Source organism: Sarcophilus harrisii, chromosome 2 (genome assembly GCF_902635505.1).
Source record: "Sarcophilus harrisii chromosome 2, mSarHar1.11, whole genome shotgun sequence".
NCBI lineage: Eukaryota > Metazoa > Chordata > Mammalia > Dasyuromorphia > Dasyuridae > Sarcophilus > Sarcophilus harrisii.
The window spans coordinates 374,051,403-374,070,983 of NC_045427.1; the positions used below are offsets into that span (position 1 = coordinate 374,051,403).

The 19,581-nt window shown below is 35.2% G+C and overlaps 1 protein-coding gene across 1 annotated transcript; it reads left to right on the plus strand.

The window, feature by feature from the left end:
- The first annotated feature begins 15,518 nt into the window (after positions 1-15,518).
- Positions 15,519-19,223, plus strand: LOC100922949 (protocadherin gamma-A4-like). The gene is given in 2 exon segments (XM_031953425.1): positions 15,519-18,105; positions 18,107-19,223. Coding segments are annotated over 2 exon segments (2,466 nt in total). The 5' UTR covers positions 15,519-16,147; the 3' UTR covers positions 18,615-19,223.
- The last annotated feature ends 358 nt before the right edge of the window (positions 19,224-19,581 follow it).

The window sequence follows — 19,581 nt, forward strand, 5'->3', positions numbered from 1 at the left end:
TCTGGATGAATTTTCAGAGCATTTGAGAAGCTCAGGATCATCTGTCTATGCTATGATGGTAGAGTAAAATAAAACTTTAATGGATAATAAATAATAAAGAGTCTTAAAGATTAAGACTGATGATTTTAAGCCTACTATTTGTTAAGAATATCACAATTTCTAATATGTGAAACAAATTGTCATATGTGAAATGTTTTCAGAAATGAGCAAACTTATGGCTATACGCTGTGGGCTTTCCAGTTTACCAATGAGGAAAAGGAATGAACCAAGATCAAAATCAACTTTCTTCACTAAAATAGCATAAAAAAGGCATAATAGTTCCCAAGAAAATAAGTCAAATAAATCTAAAAGTGCTTATTAAATATTTCCCGTATGCCAAGAATGAGATTAAATAGTGTGCATGCAAAACAAAAGTAAAAATAGTTCCTTCCTTAAAGGATATTACATTCAAAGAGAGGAGACCTGTATGTATGGAAGTTCAAGGGTGTGTGGGGAAGGGGGAGCGTGATGCTTAGTGAATAAAACAGAATATAATCTTAGAGGGGACTGAATATATTTGACTGAAAATATCATGTTAAGTTCTCCCAGATTTCTAGTGTTTGAAATGGTCAGAAGAAATCATTTGTCTGTTTCTTCTCTCTCTCAGGAATATATAGCAAATAGGAAACAGAAGAATCATAGTAAGAGAGCTATTGTCTCTCCATCTTATCAAGCACAGAATGACTCAGATTTTAAAATATACCTTCAAAGTTGGAAAGTTAATGTTGAAAGCATCTTAGATTTGCAAGAGGAAGAATTATAAGTCTTAGAAGTTCAAGCTAAAAATATAAGTAAATTGTGAGAGAGTCTTGGTTTCCTATGAATCTTTTTTCTGTTCTTTATGCAGGGAAAGTTCATTCATTTTCTGGGGTTTGCTGGTATTCGTCAAGTTAAGAATAGCAAAAATACTTTTGAAAATAAGCTACTTATAAAGGAAAAAAAGAAATAAGAAGACATTGACCTTAGCATAGACTATCATACTATCTAATAGGGGTTTGACCAATGTAAAAGCAATCACTACAAGTGGATAGCCAAAATAATGCAGCTATTGCTACAGTCAGTATATCTGATGGACAATTTGCATCATGCAGCAAAAGAAAAGAAAAAAAAAACATCTTTTTGCTAAACAGAGGTTTGATGAAACTAGAAGGATAGTGGGAAAGTTTGATTAATGTCAGCCAATAAAACAGAGAAATTGTGGAAGATAAATTAGTTCGTGTAAAACTTGGTATAGACCCATTAAACAGGATCCAGAGAGATTTTAAAATTGAAATTGGAAGAAGTACAATGATCATTTAAAGAATGAAAGAGATTTGTTTGTAACAAATTATTTTCTATATCACTGATAATGGAACTACTACATTTGGACATCCCTATACGAAAAAGTGGAAATGAAATTAAAGAAAATAAAAACTGGCAGAGAGCATCTGGACTAGAAGTAACCACAGAGATCTGTTTCAATTTATCCAGAAGAGGATTACATACCAAACAACTCGAGGGGGGAAAATCACTTATTACTATTGAGAACAGTTAGTCTAAAAGATTTCAGACTCTACTGACCTCCTAGACATATAAACATATACATATAAATGCATACATATATCCTATATGCATGTATATATATGATGATTCTGAACTACTAGAAAACATCATTTATTTTATGATCATCTAGAATAATTCTTCTAAAGGCTATCAGTCTCTACTACTACTCCGATGTCTATACCTATACATATACATGTAAATACATGTTGCTGCCAATCCAGCCATAATAGTCAGTCACACAGTGAGATTTTAGACCTTGGAGAGGGAGGAAGGGCTGGAGGATGAGCTGAAATGAAACATGGATCAGGTGGGAAATGTGGAGACCAACCTTCTGTTTTAATTATTGTATTAATCTGAGGGCAAGAATTTATATATTTTTATTAAAGCATTAACATACATTTTTTTTCATGAGACATTATCTAAAGACTCACCCTGATCATTCTAAGGAGTCACCCTGAATGTTTCCTCACTTCCTTGTTATCTCCAGGGTTGTATTATTCTCAAAGGACAGAACAGAAAAGTTGTGAGCCAACATTCTGAGTTTGGATGGTGGACATGCTACAGGGAAAACCTGGGCTTGCCTGAATCCTCTGATTCTTCAGAGCTGGCCCTCAACAAATATACATATACAAAAATATGGATATATAAACAAATCCCTAAATGTGTATATAAATCCTTATATGTGTGTATAAAAGTGTACATACACACTGGGAAGCATCATGACAAAGTGGATAACCAGTCCAAGACACATGCTGGCTGTATGACCCTTGGACAATCATTTAGCCTCTGTGTTTTAGGCAACTCTAAGAAAGAAAGTGCCAGCCTGCAATGTTAGAAAAAGTTCCTTCTGTTGGAATTTCCCTAAATCAATGAAATCTCAGGCCCAGTCCCCATAAATATATATAATATGTTGTATGATATATATTTTATGTTAAATATATATAATTTAATTATTATGTTTTATTGATAATGTTTTATTTGGCCACAATAAGCATTCATAATAATCACTTTCTATTCACTACCTATTTCTTAACATGAATAAAAAAACTGGGTTATAACAAGTTGTCAGGAACCAACATTCATCACTGTATTTGATCTAAATTCTTTTGCCTTTAAGGGTTATTAAGTAGGCTTTTTCAAATGATATTTCCACAATAAACCACATTTTTAAAGTCATACAATTTCCTAAAAAGTGATTATAATATTTATTTTGCATTGATTGGCATAAAAATTACTTGTTTGGATAAAATAAAATGTATACTTAAAGGTTCTGCTTCAATAAGGTAATACCTATGCATATGTTAAGATCATGCAAAGTTCCTAGAGAGAAGAAACAAGAGCTATAACTTTGTTTAATGATCTTTTCTTCATGAAAAAGCAAGGCATAAGCACAGCAGAGGCATTGGTTACTGTCAGAGACAATGTCTAGAGTCCAATTGGAAAAGATATTTCCTATTAATATTGAGATAATTCAGGAGCTATTATTTTCACATGCCATTGTATTTAAGTCAAATTCTAGCATATAGTCATCCCCCAAATAAAATACACAATTATATATTCATTCAAATTATTCAAAAATTGACCAAATTATCCACATAGGAAAAATATAGAGGATGAAAATGTCTACTGTACAGATAGTAATATTCACTTTGATAAATTGGATGAACAACCTGTGAGCTAGTCGAACACTATGAATCTCTGGAGTAATAATAATAGTAATGTTACCTTCTACTGACATAGTGTTTCAAAGTTTGCAAAAGTGATTTATGTACATGATCATATTTTATAGATAAATGACTAAAGTGCATGTGGGAAACTATGCTGAATGAACTATCATCTCTGAATAAAATTTCATCTTTTTAACTTCAATAATCTTTCAGTGATGCCATATATAACTGCAAATCATGAAGTAGTTAAAATTTCAGGTTACAAAAAATCTAATGAATAAATACAACATAAATAAGCTAAATCATATTTTGAATGATAAATTATATTTATGAAATATTATGGAAGAAATAACTGAAATTATTCAAACAGAAGAGTTAGGGATAATATATGCACTGTCTTCATATTGTATTGGTTTTCACATAATGTCAAAAAATGAAAAAAAAAAGTCTGTACTATGATGGATAAGTCATCTAAGGTCTCTTTACTAGATTAAACAAATAGGAGTAGAAAGCATTTATGCCTTTGGATTGACTACTACATCAATAAAATTATAGATCCACTAAGTACTGAAGTAAATCAAGAGATATCTGACTAGGAGACACACTCTTAGTATAACATCATTTCTGCCTGGTATTTCAATTCTCTCTCTCTCTTTTTTTTATTTTTTTTATTTAATAGCCTTTTATTTACAGGTTATATGCATGGGTAACTTTACAGCATTAACAATTGCCAAACCTCTTGTTCCAATTTTTCACCTCTTACCCCCCACCCTCTCCCCCAGATGGCAGGATAACCAGTAGATGTTTAATATATTAAAATATAAATTAGATACACACCAAGTATACATGACTAAACAGTTATTTTGCTGTACAAAAAGAATCAGACTCTGAAATATTGTACAATTAGCTTGTGAAGGAAATCAAAAATGCATGTGGGCATAAATATAGGGATTGAGAGTTCAATGTAATGGTTTTTAGTCATCGCCCAGAGTTCTTTCTCTGGGCATAGCTGGTTCAGTTCATTACTGCTCCATTGGAGATAATTTGGTTGATCTCCTTGCTGAGGATGGCCAGGGGTCCATCAGAACTGGTCATCATATAGTATTGTTGTTGAAGTATATAATGATCTCCTGGTCCTGCTCATTTCACTCAGCTCAATTCTCTCTTCCAAAAAAAATCCTGCATGGCTTTCATTTTAAATTTTTTTTGTTTTTATTACTTATATTTCTGAATATATTTCTTCACTGTCCTGTACCCATCAATCAATCACTTGCAATAAATAATAATATCCCAAAGAGATAAAATATAAAAAAGAATGTCCTACATAGAACACAATATTTATAGCACCTCTTTTATAGTAGCAAAGAAGTAGAAACAAATTAGATATCAATTGATTGGTAAATATATAAAAAATTGTGGCACAGTAATAATAAAATAATATTTTCCCATAAGAAATACAAATATGAAGACTAGAGAAAGCCAGGGAGGCCATGTATAAAGTCTTGCAAAATTTATCAAGCATAACAGAGAAATATATAAAATGACTACAACAATGCACATAATAGAAAAAATAAAAGCAAAATTTTGTGTAATTATAATGACCAAGCTTAGCCCTGAAAGAGAGATGTGACAACATAACTCCTTTCATTCTTCAAAGAGATGGGGACAAACTCAAATATGCTTTTGGACTCTGTTGATATTACTTATTTTTACTGAACTATTTTTCCCCCTTTACCCTTCTTCATTCTTTGTGATGTGGAATTTTTATTCTCTTAGATTCAGAGGAGAGGAGGGCCATATTGGTAAATAAAAATGAGGGAAGTATATGTATGTAATACATTTAAAGAAAAAAAATGCAGCAAAGATAGATGGTGGGTGGAAGACTGGATATATTTCTTTCAGGTGAAAATAATAACCCATCCACTATGTCTGAAGTATCTATAATTTTATAGACCAATGACTCTAATACTGAAAAAAATGCTGAAATCACTTACTTCATTTGGAGTGACAGATGGAGACACCTCCCCTATTTCTCCATTAAGATTCAGCTTGATGTCCTTTGCTTTCTGTGATCCTTCCATTACTAACAGTTCCAGGCCTTGAAATTGTGAGTAAAAGTCCCAAAGCCCGAGAACATTTCTCTGAGCATCAATGGATTTGTTCCACCTGTTTAAAAAATGACAATATTTGGAAAGTCTTCATCTCCCTCTCCCTATAGATTGAACTGGCCTCATGAATTTCAAAGTCAGGCTACCTGGTAACCAATATGATGATTCTTGAACACAACTAGTTAGAATGCTTACCCGTTTAACTATCTACTCAAGGCCATTGAACTAGAATTCTTGATATATCTGCAAAGAGGTTAGGTTGTGATAACACAGATGTCACAAAGTTGAGTTGTTCTTATTCAAAGAAAATCTCTTTTTGTCAATGTCAGTATCACACCTATCATTACCAACACAATTCCAAGCATTCTTTATCATCTCAGTAACTGATTAAATCTATTATTTTGTTAAAAGAGAGAACTCTCAGTGGTGGAATTTCCTCCACTCATGGCAATCACATCTATTATATGGTTTACTGAATTATTCCCAGCTATTTGTGTAGGGACATACAGAGGTTAAATGGAATGTCCTGAACCACATAAACAGATTTGAACTCATGTCTTATTAACTAAAATGCTCAGACTATATCCACTAATTGAATTGAAACTACATCACTAATTGAAGCTACCTTTCCTTGATGTCAGAAACCTAGTTGGTTAACTGTCAAATGTTCACCCATCACAGAAATCCAGATGGGATTGGAGTTGTTTCTATGGTTTAGATATGGTCAATCCTTACATAATAAAGTATACTGCTGCTTTCTTTGTGATTTATCCTTGCATGTGAACAATGATATCTATTAAATAATGAAATATGAAATTACTTATGACAATGATATTGTAAATATTGTCTGGAACCTAGGGGAATAAAGTCTAAAAAAGACACAAAGAAGACATAGAGAGAAGATAAATAAAATTTTAAATCTATAAAGGATATAAATAGGAAAAATATGGGCTTAGTTACCAAATTGAAGAATCTAGTAAGTCAACAAAATTTTGTTTATCCCTTTCTGTATTCAAGGCCTTTAGTAATATGAAGAAAGGTAAACAGAAATTTCCTGTCCTCAGGAAGCTTACATTCTAATGAAGAAGGGACATTCATATAGCTAGACACTTACAAGATATGTACAATGTTATATACAATCTAAGGTGATTTACATGAGAAGACAATATAGCTGGTTCATAGATTATGTAATGGTATGAAGTTTTCAAAGGGCTTTAAAGTGCTAAATATGATATTTTACATTTGATCCTGTAAATATTATGGGACCAGTGATTTTTTAAAGTAATATGATATGAGTTGTTAGGAAAATCACTTTGGCAACTGACTGGAATATAAATTGAAGTGGGAGAGAGATTTAAGGCAGACATACCAAATAGGAACAATAGTCCAGGCATGAGTTTATGAGGCCTGCATCAAGGTGGTTGCCAAGTGGGTGGGAAGAAGGGAACCTTGTGAAAATGAAAATAAGATGACAACAGATTAGATATATAGTTAAATTTGAATGAGGATTGAAGAATGGCCCCATGAGCTTCCTGAGTGGCATTGAAGATGTGAGGATGAATGACTGAGGATGGTGTTATCCTTGATAGCAATAGGAAATATCAGATGGGAGGGTTTTAAATTCTGTGATGGAAAATTTTGACTTTAAAATGTCTATGGAACATCCAACTCAAGATTTTAAAAGAACAATTGGTGATTTCTCAAGAGAGAAATTAGACCTTGATAGAAAGTCATAGTCATCATCTTCATAAAGATGATCAATGAACCCATGGGAACCGATGAAATCATTAAACAAGATAATAAAGTGGAGAACAGAAGAGAATCCAAGATGGAGCCTTGAGAGATACCTAGAGTTAATGAACTTGATTTGGACAAAAATCCAAAAAAGAAACTGAGAAGGAATAGTTAGACAAGTGTGAGGAAAACTAGGTATGATGTCATAAAATCCAGAAAGATTTTCTAGGAGGGAGAAATATATCAAAAATAAAAGAGTAATTAATAGTGTCAAAGGCAGCAGATAGGTCAAGCAGGATGGGAATTGAAAAAAGTCAAATTGAATACTTGGGAGAGAGCAGTTTCATTTTAATTAGTTCTCACCTTAAATTTTTATGTTACATGGATCAAACAATTTACTGTCTCTGTGATTCACTTTCCCTTTCTCCTAATTTTCCTGTTAAATGGGTTAAATTAGAAAATTAAGATCCCTTCTATCCCTAATATTCTGTATTACTTGACAAAAAAAAAAAAAAAGATTAATGAACACATGGGATTTGCTAACTCAGGATGTTAACCAGTTTCAAAATATAAGTATATAAAGAATTTAACTATAAGTTACAAGGCAAAGTTGATAGATTTGCCAGGAAGATTCATCTTCCTGAGTTCAAATCTGGCCCCAGATGTGTGACTACTTAACTCTGTTTGCATCATCTATAAAATGAATGTAGATTACAACATAGCATTTTCACCTTTTTGTTGTCGTTTGCTTAATTTTTGCTTTCTTTCTCATTTTTTCTTTTTGATCTGATTTTTCTTGTTCAGCATGGTAATTGTGGAAATATGAGTAGAACAATTGCACATGTTTAACATACTTGCTATCTAGGGAATGAGTAGAGGGAAGGGAAGAAGAAAAAATTCGGAACACAAGGTTTTTCAAGGATGAATGTTGAAAACTATCTTTGTATATATTTTGAAAATAAAAAGCTATTATTTTTAAATACCCTCTAATATTTGAAACAAATATAATCCTAATAACTACACCAGAGGAAAAAATAAAACACAGAAGGAAAACTATAGCCCAATATTATTAACTATTGACACACAAAAAAATTAAATAAAAGAAATCATATTCATTATAACCAAATGAAATTTATATCAGAGCTATTTCAAATATGTTTCAACATTAGGAAAACAATTAATAATTAATCATATTAAAAACAGAAGCATTTCAAACCTCAGGACCACTTCAATAATTGAAAAAGAAAAACTTTCATAAAGAACAGCACTTCTTTATGGTAAAAAAGTATCCTACAGAGTGTAGGTATATAGGGACCTTTTTGAAATATGAAAAGTATCATTTAAATCACTGCATCTTATATAATGAAGATACATTTGAATTTTTTTTTCAGTAAACATAGGAGTAAAGCAAGGATGCTTACTCTTCCTATTATTATTTGACATAATTCTGGAAATGATAGCAACAGCAGTAAGACAAGAGAAACAATTCAAAGGATAAAGATAGTTAAAAGGAGATAAAATTAAACTTACTTGCTGACAATATGCGTCATACTTGAAAAATCCCAGGAAATCAATATACTGAGAAATTTTGTTGTTTCAACAAAATTTCAGGCCACCGAATGAATCCTTAAAAGTCAACAGCATTTTATATAATAATAGAAGAACCTAAAAGGCAAAAATAAAAAAAGAAATCCTATTTCAAATTATTGCAAAATGCAAAAATAATTTGGGTATTGACCTAGTAAAGTACCAAAAAAGACTTGCATAGATCTAATTGCAAAGTACTCATTAAAGAAATAAATAACAATTTAAACAGTAGGCAAAATATTCAATACTCATGTCTAGGCTGTGCCAATATAATAAGAGTGACAATAGTACCAAAGTTTACGTATAATTACAATGCTATGTCAGTTAAATTGTCAAGGGAACACATTGTTTTATTTTTACTTAAAACATTTTTTAAAAATTATTTTTAATTCCATATTTTTCCTCCACTTATCTTCTCCTCAAACCATTCAAAACATGAGAAATATGATACTTGTTATACATATGAAATCATTCAAAACATTATCTATGCCTAGATGGGTAGGTTAGAAATATAAAAAAAAAAACACCCTGTTTCAATCTGCAATTTGAATCCATCAGCTCTCTATCTTTAAGTGGATAGTATTTTTTTTCATGACGAGACCTTGATAATTGTCATGGATCACAGATCAGTTAAATCTTTCATAGTTCCCAATATTGCGGTTACTTTGTAAATCATTCTCCTAGTTCTGTTCACTTCACTTGGCATCAGTTCATTTTCATCTTCCCAGGTTTCTTATATTATAATTGTATTGCATCAGAGTTTTATGTCACATCCCCTTAAATTGTTCCCTAATTGATGGACATCCTTTCAGTTTCCACAATTCCTTGCTGTCACAAAATGAACTAATATGAATATTTTTGTACATACGGATCCTTTTCTTTTTAATTTGAGCTCTTTGGGGCATGCTGTATGAAGGGATATACATAGGTTTATAATCCTCTGGGCATTGTTCCATATTATCCTTCAGAATGAGCCAATAACAGTGTACCTATTTTTCTACACCACTCCAGCAGTTGTCATTTTCTTTCTCTGTCATGTCAATCAATCTGATGGGTGTGCAGTGGAATCTCAAAGTTGTTTTGATTTGCCTTTCTTTAATTATTTAGAGCATTTTAAAATATGAATATTTACAGCTTTGATTTCTTCTGAAAACTGCCTGTTCATATCTTTTAATCATTTAATTATTGGGGAATAGCTCTTATTTTTGTGAATTTAATTTAGTTTTCTACATACTTGAATAAAACTTTTGTCAAAGAAAATTGTTGAAAAAATGTCTCCTGTTTCCTGTTTTCCATTTACTATGGCTTAGGCAACAATTCATTCAACTATCTCTATGGTTTAACTTTCAGGATCCCACATGTTGAGGACCTGAAAAAGTGATAGTGACCCAGGGAGGTACAGAAGTAACTAGAGAAGGCAGGTGGTAGAGAAGTTTCTCAATACTATAGGCTTTGTTCTCCCATTCCACATGTAACCCTCCTGTTATTATTTCCTCCTCATTTTTCTATCCTAGGTATTTATATTACTATGGATGCAAGTGTGAAGAAGGGATGTTTGATTTTCTCTGATGTTGCATCTTCCTAGGAATGGTTCTAGGCAGAAGTCTGAAATGTATGACTTCTTGAAAATTTTTTCAAGCTTCTGAATTTTATAACTTTATAATTAATGAGGCAAAAATCATAAAACAAATAAATATCATAAGTGATCCAGAATATTTAACATGAAATAATTAATTTAACATGAAAATGTTAAATGTAGAGAAATATTCAGCTCCATTAAGTAGCAGAATATTAAGAGTCTCAATATGCTATTGCTTTCTTATTCTCAGGAATAGAAAAGAACACCGAACCATGCTTTCCTTCTGTCTAATTGAATTTAACAAACTTAATTGAGTGCCTGGGGTGAAATTGCATTCTTCCTGTACGTTGTAAATTCATAAAGTATACAGATTACAAAGCTATTTCATATGCCATAGGACACTAAAAACCTGGAATAGGGAAAGGTAACTGAGCCAGCCAGAGAGGAAACTAGAAATTCTAAGAGTCAAGTGAGGTGAAAAGGGGGAGCATTCTTAAAAAGGAAGCATTGCAGATGGCACAAAAGGAATTGCCATTCGAGACTTACATGAACTGATGCTAAGTGAAATGAGCAGAGCCAGGAGATCATTATATTCCTCAACAACAATACTGTATGAGGATGTATTTTGATGGAAGTGGATTTCTTCGACAAAGAGATCTAGCTCAATTTTAATTGATCAAGGATGGACAGAAGCAGCTATACTCAAAGAAAGAACACTGGGAAATGAATGTAAACTGCTTGCATTTTTTGGCTTTTCTTCTCGGGTTATTTACACCTTCTGAATCCAATTCTTCCTGTGCAACAAGAGAACTGTTCGGTTCTGCACACATATATTGTATCTAGGATATACTGTAACCTATTTAACATGTATAGGACTGCTTCCCATCTGGGGAGGGGGTGGAGGGAGGGAGGGGAAAAATCGGAACAGAAGTGAGTGCAAGGGATAATGTTGTAAAAAAATTACCCTGGCATGGATTCTGTCAATAAAAAGTTATTAAAAAAAAAAAAAAAGGAATTGCTATTATAAAACGTCACTTTGATCCTGGATGAAGACTGACTTTGTGGGAAATTTATTTACTTTGTCCTATCCAGGATTTTTTTTAAAGCTACAAAATGTTTTAAAATTTCCTTTAATGGCAGATATGTATAATGGATAATCACTTTTCCGAATACAAAAGAATTTATAACCCCCTATTCCTCAGAATGAAGCTTTTCATTGAAATATGTTTCTCTTGCCACAGTATTAAAGTTGTAAAGTTTTGTGATTAGTTGTCCCAAATTATCCAGGCCTTGAGGGATGACTGGATTTTTATTACTTTCTCATCGCTATGGTCTTTCTGAGTCTGAGCCCCTGGGCGTCACTGTTGGCCCATGTCCAGCCGGACGTGAGTAGGAGCAGAAGAGCCCTTAAGCTCCATCAGGACGATTTACTGCGCAGCCTCAGCGAACACGTAATAGAGGAAAGCTGCGACTCATACACTCGGCTTGGCTGCTACTCGGATCCTGCTCCAAGATCAAAGGATTTGCCGTTTCTGATGAAAGGCGCCTCTCTTCTTTGACAGGTAAGCTTACAAAGTAAAGATTCGTGATGCAGCGTTTGGGAACTCCTGAAACGCCGACTGAAACGGGATAGGGGACTGAATAGCAGCGCTCATAAGAGGTATAGAACAATGAGGTCTCTGTAACTGTTTCGCTCCCTTGGAGTCTTTGTTCTGTCGAGCCCTCTCCGAGCACATTAATTAATTGATTCCAGAGGAGCTGGAGAAAATTTAGGGGAAAAGAAAGATGAGGAACTTTGGCAAGGACCTAAGGCTGGAAGCCTGGGCCTTGCCAGCTCGGAAGATCAGGCTATTCTCCGGAGTCGAAAAGGATTATTTTACTGCGAATGTAACTGAATGGCAATCTTTATGTAAAGAGAGATTAGATGGAGAGGACATATATAGGAAAATATCATCTTGTTTCTTAAATTTCAAAATAGTGCTGGGGGAAAATTTTTTTTTGATTTTTTTCTGCTTGAATGTGGAAATACAAGCTATCAACGATTACTTTCCTTTTTTGAACCAAAATGACAAGAATATGGAAATATTGGAATAGATTCCATTTGCTCTTTTCCCTCTAGAACCAGCTAAAGATAGAGATTCTAATTAATTAGTTCAGTTGAAAGTTAGTCTTGATCCGAATGAGTTCTTTTCCTTAGACCTTAGACCTTCCTTAGACCAGGAAGGTCCAGATGACAATTAACAGTGGTTCATTAGTTCTTGAGAAGCTTTTGGACGGGGAAAAACATAGTATCCATCATTTGGTCCTCACAGCGGTGGATGAGGGAGAATCAGTTCTAAACTACTCGACTTAAACCAGGATCACCGTCGAGGACAACAATGATTTCCCCTATTTTCAGCAAAGATGTCTACAGTCAGTCAGAGAGAGAACCTGGACGTGGGATTTGGTGCTGTGAAGGATGACCATGGAAAAATTTTACAAGGCTTTAAAAGTATTTGAGAGACTTCAAAACCCCTTTTTAGTCTCGACATTATTACCTGAAAAATATTAATAAAAGGAAGATTAGATTTCTAAGAGACTAAAACTGCAAGAAAGATGACAGAGGTCAAGTGGTTCACAGTAGAGAACTCTACAAGAATGACTAGAATGTGATTGGTGTTTCTGGTGTACGTTTTTATTCTTTTATTCTTGTAGAAATTCTGGATGAGAATAAAAACGTACACTAGAAACACCAATCACGTTCTGTTACCCCAGAACAGTTATAGCTCTCATCAAGTGTTCATGACTAGAATCCAAAGAAAATGACCACGTGATTTATTATTTATAGGGAAATTTCCCAGTGAAAGATCTACTTGTTACAAGGAGTACCTTAAAACGAGAAGAGATACCAAGTTATAAAATCAAGGTGACTGCCACAGATAAGGAAAAGCTTCCTTTGTCCTCCAAAAACAAAAACAAAAACCTCTGGTCCTGTACACTGCTGATGTCAATGACAATCCCCATTTCCTTCAGCCTTATCATTTACTAATCTCCAAACTTACAGGAACTTCCCTTCCCTGAGAACACCTTGGAAGTCTCATCAATTTCATCCTCTAACCTGGTCCTGGAGAAGAACAGTCAAGTGTCCCTTCAGCAGCAATCTGATCCAATGCAACTCCGTCTTTATACATCTGTTAGTGGGGGAACATCTTTGTGCAATGCTCCTTCGACAACAAGTCCACATCTCCAAGATGACTTTACAGGTTCATGATGCAGGCTCTCCCTCACTCAGCACCAATGTCATTGCGCAAGTTTTCATTACGTCCCACAGTGACAAAGCCCCGAAGATCCCCAACTAGGCCCTGAGACTTGACTATTTTGCACTTCTACAAGGTACCTCGCTCGCGGAAGTCTGACGACTAGACAAATGCAAATTCTGGAAACAAATCCTGACTGGCCTAAGACAGAGTTACAGACCTAGATCTGGGTCTCTATAACCTGAGGCTGCAAATGAGCAAAGTCAGGATCTCCAGCTGGGGCTTTGATGGAGATGAAGTCGGGCACTGCCTTCTGATCTTTGTGCAGGACAGAGGTCAATCCTGTCTGTCCACTACTGTGTCTCCGTATTTTTTAAAATTTATTTATTGTTGTTATTTTGCTGAAAGCCTGCAAGAGGCACTGCCTCGAATGAGGAGCAAGCCCTTCGACCTCATTCTGAGTTGTAGTTTTACCTAGTTTTTGACATTGATCCTAATTCCAATGTGTTGAGCTGTTTCCTTAGACATCCCTACTTCAGGACTGCATCCAGAGTTTCCCCAAATTCTGGGGAAGGGTCTCTGCCTTATTCTTACAATCTCAAAATGGCTTCATATCTTGGAAAGAGAATTTAGCTTATTAAAATTAAAAGGGCTGAGCCAAGAACTTGACAATCTCATTTATACTGACAAGTCACATCTGTGAAGAATAACAAGACTTTCCATGACATAACATTCAGAAGGTGAGCTGTGAATCTTCTTTTTAAAGAATTAGTTGTGTTATTGTTACAGATTTTCTGTAAATACGTAAATTCCTTAAAAATTTAAACATCTTAAATGTTTTTTTAAAAGACCATAGTTTCTAATGAGTGTTGTGAACTATCTCTTTGAGACAAATATTAACATTTCAAAAATTTTTGATAGGTCATTCTTTCAGCATTTTCAATCATGTTATTCTATTACAGGTGATTTTCTGATCTAAAGTACAGTTACTAGGTGTTTTGCTTAGGAAGTAAGATAGAACACATTAGAGCTCTCAATTTCTATTCTAAAGGATTTCTTCTTAATGTTGATCCCTATAAAAGAGTGGAATCTATAGCACCTCCATTCTCTATATGCAGAAGTCTACACACTGAATTACTGGATCTATGGACTTCAAACTACTTGAGTAATTATGAAATAGGAATTTTGGATCACTAATCTTGTTTGTCTCAGTTTGTTCATCTATAAAATGAGCTGGAGAAGGAAGTGGTGAACTATTTCAGTATCTTTGCCAAGAAAACCCCAAGTAGCGTCATGAAGAGTTGGAAATGATGTAAACAAAAACAAATTTTCCATCAGTATATTGCTTCAGTAACCACAGATCTACCCCTTTAAACTCAGGAAACTCAGTTGTTTTTTTTTTTTTTTTAATATGTCCTCCTTTTGCTCCATGATACTTAATTAATCCAGTTGCAAAGAAGAGAAGTATCTGTGACAATAGCAGCCTGAGAGGAAATTCTGGTGAGTTCACTCACTTCTGACAGAGTAAATTTCAACTCTATGGTTTGCCAGAGAATCCTGAAAAGTTGTCTGAAGCTGATAGAGACTTAATGACCTGCCTAACTCTCAGAGGTGAGATTGAATCACATTTTTTTTTTGTTACTCCAAGACTACACTGCCTCCCTCTCTCCTCTTCCTTCCCTACTCTTTTCCCTTTCTCTGACCTCATCCAAATAAGGGTCTATAATCCAACATTATTAAAAATAGACATAGAGTTGGTTACAAATTTAGCAACAATATATGTGGAAAATAGCATTTGAAAAGAACCACTGTATTTAACTTGTGAAAAATCAACCATTTTCCCTTTAAAATTATTTTCTTTTCCACTGAGAGAATTTGGCTTCTCATTTAGTGTTAATATGTGAACCACTTACAACTCAATAACTTATACATATAACTACATATATAATAAACAATAAAGTTGAAAGGGAAGAATCAAAAATAAAAATATATCTAAATATTTAAAAATTCTGTAAAAGTGAGTTAGTGAGGTTTTTTTTAAATAGTGAGTTTTTTTTTAAATAGATGACATTGTATTGAGGATATTATGTCTGAAAAAAATGAACTACTCTGATAACAAGAATAAGAAAAAACCGGGCAGTCTGAAATCTACAGTGGTACTGCTAGAAACGAAAAGAAAAGAAAGGTTTCCATCGAGATGATAAATCCATGAAGAACAATTTAAGGGGACAAGGTATCCGCAGTGATGAAATTAAGCACCCGTCATAGGATGCATAAAGGTTCTCATCTCAACTCTATATTTGTTGAACGTCTGCTACATTCTGTATACCCTTCCTAATTTGAAAAATAAATTTCAATTTAGATACAGCTTATGGGAAAAAACGAGAAGTAGTTTGCAGTCATTTCAGAGGCCTCTAGGCGTCGCTGTTCCCTAATAACAGAACAATCCCAGGAAAGAGCTGATCAACCCTCCCTTCTCCTAAATCACAATACACTAACAGATCAGACCAGAAAACCCTGGGACTGCAGGAAAAACCATCATCCTCTGCTTTTCACATTTTCTGATGGATAATTATTCCCTTCGGCTCAAACGAGGCAAGAATTGATTCAGACACTCGGGTGGAACCAGGACTAATTTGTGTCAGTGAGATACAAATGGCTACTTTGCTGAGGTTCCATGGATTTAGAGGGCAAATCCTGCTTTGCTCTGTCCTGGGTTTACTTTTGGAATCTTGTGTCGCACAGATTCGTTACTCTGTGACCGCGGAGAAGGAGAAAGGCTCTTTTGCGGGCGACATCGCCACGGATCTGGAGCTTCAGCCTCAGGTGCTTTCAGAACGCGGAGCCCGAATTGTCTCCAGAGGTAAGACACAGCATTTTGTTCTGAATTCCAGAAATGGCAGCTTAATCATTGCAGACAGAATAGACAGAGAAGAGCTTTGTCCCGGGGCCCCAAAATGTTTTTTAAATTTCGACATCCTTCTTGAGGACAAAGCGAATATTTTTGGAGTGGATGTGGAAATAATCGATATCAATGATAACAAACCTTACTTCCAGACTGAAGAAATGGAAGTAAAAGTCAGTGAAATCGCAACTCCCGGAATGCGATTTCCTCTCCCAGAAGCATTCGATTCAGATACGGGTGTGAACTCACTTCAGAGCTACCAGCTGAGGCCGAACCATCATTTCTCTCTGCATGTGCAAAGAGGAATAGACGGGGTCAAATACCCGGAACTCGTATTAGAGCAACCCCTGGACCGTGAGAAGGAGTCAATTCACCATCTCATCTTCAGGGACTCGGACGGGGGAGATCCTGTTCTCTCAGGCACCACAAGAATCCGAGTGACTGTCCTTGATTTCAATGACAACGCGCCAGTGTTTACTCAATCTATATATAGTGTGAATGTTCTGGAGAGTGTACCTGTGAGAACTTTGCTACTCACAGTGACAGCGACTGACCCAGACGAGGGAGTCAATGGGCAAGTGACATACTCTTTCAGGAAAATAAATGAAAGAACCTCAAAGATCTTCCAAATGAACACTGTTACAGGCGAAATATCAACGATGAAAAATCTAGATTATGAAGAATCTGCCCTTTATGAGATGGAAGTACAAGCCGAAGACAGCCCTGGGCTTCTGGGGAAAGCTAAAGTCCTGGTTTCAGTCTTAGATGTAAATGACAACGCTCCCGAAGTGAGTATAACATCTCTCACGAAGTCAGTACCTGAAGACTCTCTCCCAGGGACTTTAATTGCCCTTTTAAATGTGCATGACCGAGATTCTGGGGAGAATGGGCGTGTAAAGTGTTCTATACCCGAGAATCTGCCTTTTAAACTTATCAAATCTTATGGAAATTACCACAAATTGACAACAGTTGGAGCCCTAGACAGAGAGAAGGTCTCCCAATACAATGTTACTGTGACAGCTACAGACTGGGGCACCCCTCCCCTTTCCATGGATGCTTCCATCTACTTGAACGTGGTAGACACTAATGACAATCCTCCTACCTTCAGTCAGGCATCCTACTCTATGTATATCCGAGAAAACAATCCCAAAGGTGCTTCTATATATTCCATAATCGCCCAAGACCCAGACAATGAAGAGAATGGCCGAGTCACTTACTCCACTGCAGAAGACATTCTCCAGGGAGCACCTCTCTCCTCCTACATCTCCATCAACTCCAACACTGGCGTCATCCATGCTCTATGCTCCTTCGACTATGAACAATTACATAATATTCAACTGCTTGTGATTGCCCAAGATGCCGGAGACCCACCTCTCAGCAGCAATGTGTCTTTGACTCTTTTCATCCTGGATCAGAATGACAACGCCCCCAAAATCCTATATCCTATATTTCCCACAAATGGCACTACCGGAGTGGAGTTGGCTCCTCGCTCTGCAGAGCCAGGATACTTGGTGACCAAGGTGGTGGCAGTGGATGGAGACACAGGCCAAAATTCCTGGCTGTCCTATCATCTACTCAAAGCCACAGAATCAGGCCTTTTTTCTGTGGGTTTACACACAGGAGAAATTAGAACTGCCCGAATCTTTCTTAGCAAAGATACCTTCAAACAGAATCTGGTTGTATCAGTCACAGACAATGGAGAGCCTCCTCTCTGCCACTGTTAGTGTCACAGTGATTGTGGCTGACAGTATCCCCAAGGTCCTCTCAGATCTCAACCATTTGACTGCTCCTGAAGTCCCCAGTGAATCCAGTCTCACTTTCTATCTGGTCCTGGCTGTGACTGCCGTGTCCTGCCTGTTTTTTGGCTTCATCATTGTCTTATTCACACTCAGGATATGCAGGTGGAGGGCTTCAAAGCTGCTGAGATCGGGCACTAGCCATTTTGTTGGTGTCCCTGTCTCAGAATTTGTTGGAATTGATGGAGTCCGAGCTTTTCTTCAGACACATACTCAAGAGGTTACTCTCACTATGCATTCTCAGAAGAACCAATCACTCTTTCCCCAACATTCCTATGCAGACACTTTAATATGTCAGAAAATGTGTGAGAAAAACAGACCACTTTCAGCATCTCAGAATTTACTTGAAGGTAAAGACGATTCTAATCTCCAGGTAAGATCCCTTCTACATTTACTATCTAACCTTACTTGCCATTTGTGAAACTAATAATTTCATTATTCTCTGTGATAGTATTTTTCCCAACAGCACATGAGCTATAAATCTCCATTAGAATAATTTGAGTAGATAAAAGTGTTTTTGATAAACAGAATGGGAAAGTTTATTGTGAAAAGGAACATAATTTGAAGACCATCCTTTCTCTGAAATTAGACCTGGAATCATAAGTGATTAAAACCATAGCTCAGCTGGAACAAAGATGAGATCATCAAGTCTTTTCACTGATCTTTGGCTGTGACTTCTGAAGTTTTGTATGAAAGATTCAAAAGCATGAAATGTTGGCTTGAAAGTCATGGTCTACATTTAGTTGAAGGAATGTCCTCAGTATAGCATCAATGGATGCTATAGAGAAAGTTTGAATTGCACTTTTCCAAAATTCTACTCTTTTTATCCATTTATCTAGTAGTACTGATTTTTGTGGCTTCTGTGATTATAACTAATATTGGATTCTTCATCTATCAAGTTTCAAATATTTCAAAACATTCAGTAATTTATCTATCAGTACAAAACCCTGCATATTTATTTTTTGTCTCTTCTATTGACTCAGTTTTTGCCGTACATCATTTTTATACATACAACTTTATTTAAATTAACAAAAATGCTTTCTTCTCACTAAAAAAAAAAAAAGAAAATCCAAATATGTGCAGTAAATAGAAATAATCAAGCAAAATAAATTCCTTCAATGCCATGTCTAAAAATTATATCTTATTCTGCACCCCAACTCATCATCTCTCAGGAAGTGAAAAGAATCTAGAATCATGATGGGTCACTGTGTTGATCAGATTTCTTAAGTCTTTCAAAGTTGTCTTCACAGAATTGTTGTTATTGTTTGAATTGTTCTTCTGCTTCTGCTTACTTCATGCTATATCAATTCATAGTAATTGTTCCAGGTATCGTTGAACAATTATTTATATTATTTCTTATTTTATGATCACTATTTAATCTAACTTCC